This window comes from Vicia villosa, linkage group LG3 (genome assembly GCF_029867415.1).
Source record: "Vicia villosa cultivar HV-30 ecotype Madison, WI linkage group LG3, Vvil1.0, whole genome shotgun sequence".
Taxonomy (NCBI): domain Eukaryota; kingdom Viridiplantae; phylum Streptophyta; class Magnoliopsida; order Fabales; family Fabaceae; genus Vicia; species Vicia villosa.
Window position 1 is genome coordinate 169,812,231 of NC_081182.1, and position 8,104 is coordinate 169,820,334.

Here is an 8,104-nt window from a genome sequence, read left to right on the forward strand (position 1 = left end):
TGATTTATATTTCAGATTAGGGAGTCCTCTGACCAGATTTAGTTTGTTAATCTGAGAAATCTTTCTCAAACTAGCATGGCCTAATCTTCTGTGCTAGACCCATTGCTCTTCACTAACAGACATAAGACAAGTTACCTTCTGATTCTTAAGATCCTGAAGATCAATCTTATAAATGTTGTTCTTTCTTTTTCCTGTAAATAGGATTGAGTCGTCCTTCTGACTTACATCCTTACAAGACTTTTCATCAAAGATTATGTCATAACCATTGTCCCTTAATTGACTTATGGAAAATAAGTTATGAGCTAATCCATCTACCAGAAGAACATTAGTTATAGAAGGAGAGTTACCAGTACTTATGGTTCCTAAGCCAATTATCTTGCCCTTCTGTTTCCCTCCAAACTTTACTTCTCCGGCAGATTTAAGCACCAGGTCTTGGAACATAGACCTTCTTCCCGTCATGTGCCGCGAGCATCCAGAGTCCAGGTACCATGACATATTTTCCTTTTGCTTCTTTGCAGCCAAGGATATCTGCAGCAGGAATAATCTTTTCCTTAGGTACCCACATTTTCTTAGGTCCTTTCTTGTTAGTTCTCCTCAAGTTCTGATTGAACTTGGGTTTAGCATGATGAATAATAGGAGGAACATTATGATAATCTCTATTCTGAGTTACATGATATTTCTTAGGTTGTGTCACATGTTTCTTAGTGTGTGTTATGTGATAGCTTTTAGCATGTGAAGTTAGCCTAATATCATGGGAGTGGAGTACTTGAAATGATCATACAATGGCTTGTATGTGATTTTCATATCATCCACAGATTCAAGTTTGTATGGGGTTTTACCCTCATAACCAATGCCAAATCTCTTGTTTCCGCTAACAGCGTATATCATAGAGGCAAGTTGACTTCTTCTAATGCCTTTAGATAATAACTTTCTAAAGCTCAAGTCATATTCTTTCAGAATATTGTTCAGACTTAGAGTAGGCTTTTCAGAACCAGAAGGAGATCCAATATCTTTGGATAATTTTAAAACTTTCTTCTTTAGTTCAGAATTTTCTACTTCAAGCTTCTTAGTTTCAGATTCAAATAGCTTTTTCAGCTTTTTGTATTTGATACTAAGATGAGCCTTGAGTTCCAGAAGTTCTGTTAGACTAGAAACTAACTCTTCTCTAGACAGTTCAGAAAATACCTCTTCAGAATCTGATTCTAATGTAGATTCTGATCCATCATCAATTGTGGCCATCAGCGCAATGTTTGCTTGCTCGCCTTCAGAGTCTGATTCTGATTCTGATGAATCTGAATCATCCCATGTTGCCATAAGACCTTTCTTATTATGAAACTTCTTCTTAGGTTTCTACCTCTGAAGCTTTGGACATTCACTCTTCTAGTGTCCTGGCTCATTGCATTCAAAGCACGTGACCTTCTTCTTGTCAGATCTTCTGATTCCAGAAGATTCTCCTCTTTCAGGCTTCTTAGAAATTTTGAAGTTCTTGAACTTCCTTTGTTTTCTTTTCCAGAGTTGGTTTACCCTTCTGGAGATCATGGACAGTTCATCTTCTTCTTCTGATTCTGATTCTTCAGAATCTTCTTCTTCAGCCTGAAATGCGTTAGTACATTTTTTATTTAAAGATTTTAACGCAATAGACTTACCTTTCTTCTGAGGTTCATTAGCTTCCAGCTCTATTTCATGACTTCTCAAAGTACTGATCAACTCTTCAAGAGAGACTTCATTCAAGTTCTTGGAAACCTTGAATGCAGTAACCATCGGACCCCATCTTTTGGGCAAGCTTATGATGATTTTCTTGACGTGATCAGACTTTGTGTATCCCTTGTCAAGAACTCTTAATCCATCAGTTAGCGTTTGAAATATTGAGAACATTGTTTCAATGTTTTCATCATCCTCCATCTTGAAGGCTTCATATTTCTGGATCAAGGCAAGAGCTTTAGTCTCCTTGACTTGGGCATTTCCTTCATGAGTCATTTTCAATGATTTATATATGTCAAAGGCAGTTTCTCTGTTGGATATCTTCTCATATTCAGAGTGAGAGATAGCGTTTAGCAGAACAGTCCTAGACTTGTGATGATTTTTGAATTGCTTCTTCTGATCATCACTCATTTCTTTCCTGGACAGCTTTACTCCAGCAGCATTTAGAGGATGTTTGTAACCATCCACAAGCAAGTCCCATATGTCACCATCTAGACCAAGAAAGTAACTTTCCAGTTTATCTTTCCAATATTCAAAGTTTTCACCATCGAATACTGGTGGTCTGGTGTAGCCATTGTTTCCATTGTTGTTTTGCTCAGCAGAGCCAGATGTAGATGTTGGAGTTGGAACATCAACCATCTTGACTTAGCGTTTTTCTCTTCCTGAATCTTTTCTAACACGGTTAAGTGCTTGCACCTTAGAACCGGCGCTCTGATGCCAATTGAAGGATAGAAAAACACTTAGAAAGGGGGGTTTGAATAAGTTTAACTTTAAAAACTCTTAAGATAAAAACAATTGCACAATAATTTTTATCCTGGTTCGTTGTTAACGAAACTACTCCAGTCCACCCCCTTAGAGTGATTTACCTCAACTGAGGATTTAATCCACTAATCAATCTTGATTACAATGGTTCTCCACTTAGATACCTTCTAAGTCTTCTAGAGTATTCTGATCACAACTTGATCACTCTAGGAAATCAATGCTATTGTTTTCTCCACCTTCAACGTTCAATCCCCCGAGTGTTACGTATCAGAGTGACGACACCAATAAGCTACTAAGTCTTTACTCCTTGCTATTTAAACGTTACCAATATCAAGGCAACGACAAACAAATAAAGGGTGAGATATCTACCAATATAAACAGGTGCATGATAAACAATGTATTATAATTAAATCATATGAAATTATCACTTCACAGCCGCAAAATTATTAATCACTTCACATCACAAAAATCAACTCATGCCACTTCAAATGAGACAAAACTATGCATATGCATGTGGTACCCAGGGCTTCAGCCCCATCGCAATTGCCAGTTAAATAGAGACATCAAGGCATAAGCCTTCGCCGCTAATTTTCCAATCCAGGCTGTCACAACAATGCATATGTATATGAAAGCAACAATCACATGCAACAACAAAATATCATCACAAAGGCATAAGCCTTTATCCTTGCTATACCCATAAATAGAGGTATACATCGTCACTGAAATATCCTGCAACTTCGCACAAAACAACAACAATATACACATCGCTGAAAAATCACAAAGAAAATAACAACCCAATGTACTCATCATAATTCACAAAACAAGCCAATCACAATCACCTACTAACATATACAAACTACCTCTACCATTTTCAATTAATTTTGGATAACTAAATTTACCGCTAATTCGCTAATCCGGTTAATTCGGGATTCTTTCGTTCACTGCTATTAATACCAATTATTATATGACTTCTATTAGTTTTATTAGACTGCTGTATTTAATTCCTTGCATCCAAAAAATCATTCTGTTATCCAAATTCTAGCTCTGCTATTAACATCTCACTATCTACTAAAACCTGTTACCTAACAATTCTAGCTCTGCTATTAACATCTCACTATCTGCTAAAACCTTCTACCTAACAATTCTAGCTCTGCTATTAACATCTCACTATCTGCTAAAACTTGCTACCTAACCATTTTCATGTGTTTTTAATGAACTGCAATGTATCACTTAATTCACACGACTACATAATTATTATTACAAAACACCTAGCTAGTTATTATCAATTAGTCTCTTACTTATTCTCCCACTACTAGATAAAATCTGCTAATTAAAGTACCACTACTTCTCTACTAAAGCGTTCCACTATTATGGTTGAAATTTTCTATTAATTCACTTTTATTGAGTTATTTATCCAAAATGAATTCCAGTTATCATACAATCAAACACACACCTAATATTTTTATTAGAAAAAACAAATGTTAGTTTATTAATTAATTACAGTATTCAATAAAGGTTTAATATATTATTGCAAAATGCACATTATTCACTGTTTCTCCGCCGATGAGGGTATTTTCTAAATCTATATTAGTTTGTAAGCTATTCTTGGTAATTTGAAATTAAAATAATTTAGCTATTTTTGAAAACCCAAGTTTAGGTTACAAAATTTAACATAGCAAAGCTGCATGGTATGAGATTCATGTACAGACACGTTTTTTATTTTTAATCCCAAAATTAATTAATTTAAATTTAATTGATTGTTCCAACAAAGCATTGATATTTTGAAGAAAAGCATAGATAGCTAGGTAGTTTTAATTAGTGTGACACCTAAGATTGCGAGGTCGAAATATCAAATTTGTAATGTGTTAAGGTGTAGGCAGCTAGTTTGGTATAGTTGTGTAGTTCCTTGTATAGATATATATATTTATTATCCCTACTAATGTGTTTACATGCAATTGATTTGATTTGGTGTTTTTTTGGGAGGAAATATGAACTCCTCCGCAAGTTTATTCACTTCAATTGTTCTGTTGTATGAGGATAATATTACAGGACGTCATCAAGTCTACAATGTTTGCATCGAACAACCACAAATGATAATAGCTGAAGGCATATGGGCTTCTCACACCATTGTTCCTCCTAAATCTTCATTTACAATGCTTGAGATTCAAATCATTATCATCTTTTTCATCACACAATTCTTTCATTTCTTTCTCAAGCGCTTAGGATTCTCTTGTTTCATTTCACAAGTCATGGTATGATATCATAAACTTTTTGTTGTCTCTTACGTACCTATATATATAAATAATAATTGATTGTTATTTGTGCAGGCTGGATTTCTTCTGGGTCCTTCAATTTCATTAGGACCACTAGATGAATACAAAAAGATGTTATTCCCTTTTGGTGGTCCAGACATACTAAACACAATATCATCCTATGGCTACGCATTTTTCTTATTCTTAAACTCGGTTCAAATGGACTTCACATTAATAAGAAAAACAGGCAAAAAATCTTTGGTCATCGCCCTTCTTTCCTATTATTTACCCATAATGGTTGGCTTCTTGATCATATTTCTTACCCGCTCAGTCTGGATAAATTTAGTTGGCGAAGAACAAGCTTATAATTTACCCATTGTCGTTATATCTCATAGTGGTTGTTCTTTTGCCGTCATTGCTTCTTTGTTAAGAGACATTGGAATCCTCAACTCGGAACTGGGCCGTCTTGCATTGTCTTCGGCTTTCTTAAACGATATAGCAGGTAATGTCTTTGCGGGTGCAGGGACGGCCATAGTGAGTACCATGGAAAGGGGAATGTTTCTGACAGTTAAAAACTTACTTTTATTTTTTGTTTATCTGTTTGGGATTCCATTAATTGGGAGACCAATAATGATGAGGATGGTGAAAAACACACCAGAAGGAAAACCAATCAACAAGATATATATAAACGCAATAGTGCTAGCATTTTTCTTATTGGGTATGTTAGCTGGAAACTTCAACCAACCTTTTTTGGCAGGAGCAGTTATATTGGGCCTTGCCGTTCCTGAAGGCCCGCCATTAGGGTCAGAGTTGGTTAACCAATTTGAATTATTCTCTACATGGATTCTCACTCCACTTTTTGTAACTTGTTGTGTCATGAAAGTGGATCTCACTCTTTGTGGCCCACCTATCCTTATTATTGTTGTCATCGGTTTCATCCTGATGGTGCATACCATTAAGCTACTACAGTGCATGATTGTTTGCAAATATTGCAATATGCCTACAACCGATGGTCTTTGCCTTGCCCTAATTTTGAGTTGCAAAGGTGTTGTTGATTGTTGCTCCTTTATTCTTGTCTATGATGGAACAGTAAGTAGTTGTAATTATTTCTCCATTTTGTATTATTTTTCTCTTTTCAAATCAAATTAAATAAATGAATTAATTTTGTTTCTTGCAGAAGAAAACTCCTGAATCTATAGGTATTATGGTAATATCAACCTTAGTGTTTGCAACAATCTCAAAATTAGGTGTAAAGGCATTATACGACCCATCAAGAAAATATGCAGGGTATCAGAAAAGAAACATAATGAATCTAAAACAAAACTCAGAGCTTCGTTTGGTTGCAGTTGTGCACAGAGCAAGTCACATGGTTCACGTTAAGAACTTCTTAAGCCTATGTTCTCCGGCACCAGACAACGTGCTAATAGCAGACGTGGTACATGTTATGGAATTAATTGGAAGAACAACACCCATTTTCATTTCACATCGTCTCCAACAAAAAACGGGGTCAACACATAACTACTCGGGAGAGTTAGTTGTTACATTCGACCTTTTTGAGCGAGACCATGCTGGTTCAGCAACAGCTAACACGTACACAGCAATATCTCCACAAACGTTTATGCAGGACGATGTTTGTTACCTTGCATTAGACAAAAACGCAGCTATTATAATTCTACCATTTCACATAAGATGGACGCCACAAGGTTTAATTGAATCAGACGACAACATGGTAAGAACGTTGAATTCAAAGGTTTTGGAAAGAGCACCTTGTTCAATTGGAATTTTGGTTAACCGTGGCAATGCCGCCACAAGAAATAATAATAATAGTAATAATAATAATTCAACTGGTTATAAAGTAGCTATGGTTTTTCTTGGAGGGCCTGATGATAGAGAAGCTTTGTGTTTGGCTAAAAGGTTTTCCAAAAACTTAGATAATTCATTGTATGTGTATCGATTGTTAGCGAGCGACCAAGATGCAATGGGGTGGGAGAAAATGATTGATGATGAGGAGTTAAGGGAAGTTCGTGGATCTTATATTAAACTTGAAAATGTAAAGTATGAAGAAAAAACTATACAGGATGCATCTGAGACAACTACTTTCATTAGGGATATAGCAAATAAATTTGATTTTATTATTGTTGGGAGACGTAATGGAGTTAAATCACCTCAGACACTTGGTTTAGAAAATTGGACTGAGTATACTGAATTAGGTGTTATTGGTGATTTGCTTGCTTCGCCTGATATGGAAACTAAAGCTTCTGTTTTAGTTGTGCAACAACAACAACAAACTAATTATACATCCTCCACTTAACTTTTTTGTAACTTTAGCTTGTAACTTGTAATGTTTGCTGTTGTAGTTTGTAATAACTCAATGCAATCATTCAATTCTATCTCAACTTCATTAGCTTTTATTTAAACTACATTCACCTACAAGATTATGCATAATAAACTTTTAATATACTTCTCTAATAACTGTATCTTTAAATTATAGTATCATAACCAATTTTATTTATCTTCTAACTTAGTACATCATAAGAAGCTTTATTTATTTTTTTATTTAGTACACCATAATCTAGATTACATTCCATATGTTATACTTAAAAAAAATAATTTTAACTATATATTTTTACAAAAATAGTTCTTATAAAAGTTTATTAAAAAGTACTAAAACTATTTCAAACTTATATTTTATAAATTAAGTATTTGACTTTGACATTCAAAATTTACATATATGTTAAAAATATTTTCTTATAAGAAGCTATATAAGTAGTTTATTGATCCGTTCAAGAACAAGAAACATTACATAGAAATTCAAGTTTGCAATGAGAAATACTTCTGGCAATGCAAGAATTTATAAGAACAAGATTTTGTTATGCATCTGACATTTAGTTTTGATGAAAAAATACATTGTTTCTTAGAGAAATTTTTTGTAAACTATTGATTTTGTCTAGTGCGTAGCTTTTACTAACAGGTTTTGACTCTGAGAAAATGGTTGTTGCACCCCAAAATTTACTATCCTATTTCGTTGTTATCTGGCTTATTTTTCACATTTTATCAGCATAAGGCTTTGCATATCATTTGCATACTTTCATTAGAACATTAGCATATTTGCATCTCATTCAAGAAAAAAATGTATTCACATTCATTTTGCACATTTTACTAGATTACTCGATTTAATAATATTTCATTCATTTCTACTAATATTGTAGGATTTTACAATTTTAATCTTAATTCGATTTAGTTTTCTAAGTTGAATTTCATTAGAATTTAAAATCAATTTTTTTCTTTTATCATATTGTTATTATTCTTGCCATTGTTTTTGTTTTGTAAATTTTAGGTGCAATTCAAGAATTGCTAAGGCCCATGTTATTTTTGGTCCAAAATTGAAG

At 34.1% G+C, this 8,104-nt stretch overlaps 1 protein-coding gene across 1 annotated transcript; it reads left to right on the plus strand.

Moving 5' to 3' along the window:
• Window positions 1-3,754: 3,754 nt before the first annotated feature.
• On the plus strand, window positions 3,755-7,048 carry LOC131656910 (cation/H(+) antiporter 4-like). The gene is made up of 3 exons (XM_058926467.1): window positions 3,755-4,715; window positions 4,791-5,804; window positions 5,893-7,048. Exons 1-3 carry the CDS (start codon window positions 4,452-4,454, stop codon window positions 7,024-7,026), a joined length of 2,412 nt encoding a protein of 803 aa, XP_058782450.1. The 5' UTR covers window positions 3,755-4,451; the 3' UTR covers window positions 7,027-7,048.
• The last annotated feature ends 1,056 nt before the right edge of the window (window positions 7,049-8,104 follow it).

What these genes read in the sequence shown, in the direction of transcription:
- LOC131656910 (XM_058926467.1), top strand. Translation starts at nt 4,452, where the DNA reads ATGAACTCCTCCGCAAGTTTATTCACTTCAATTGTTCTGTTGTATGAG. An exon ending in GTTTCATTTCACAAGTCATG is followed by an intron (nt 4,716 to 4,790) that starts GTATGATATCAT and finishes TTATTTGTGCAG; the next exon opens with GCTGGATTTCTTCTGGGTCC. An exon ending in TTCTTGTCTATGATGGAACA is followed by an intron (nt 5,805 to 5,892) that starts GTAAGTAGTTGT and finishes TGTTTCTTGCAG; the next exon opens with AAGAAAACTCCTGAATCTAT.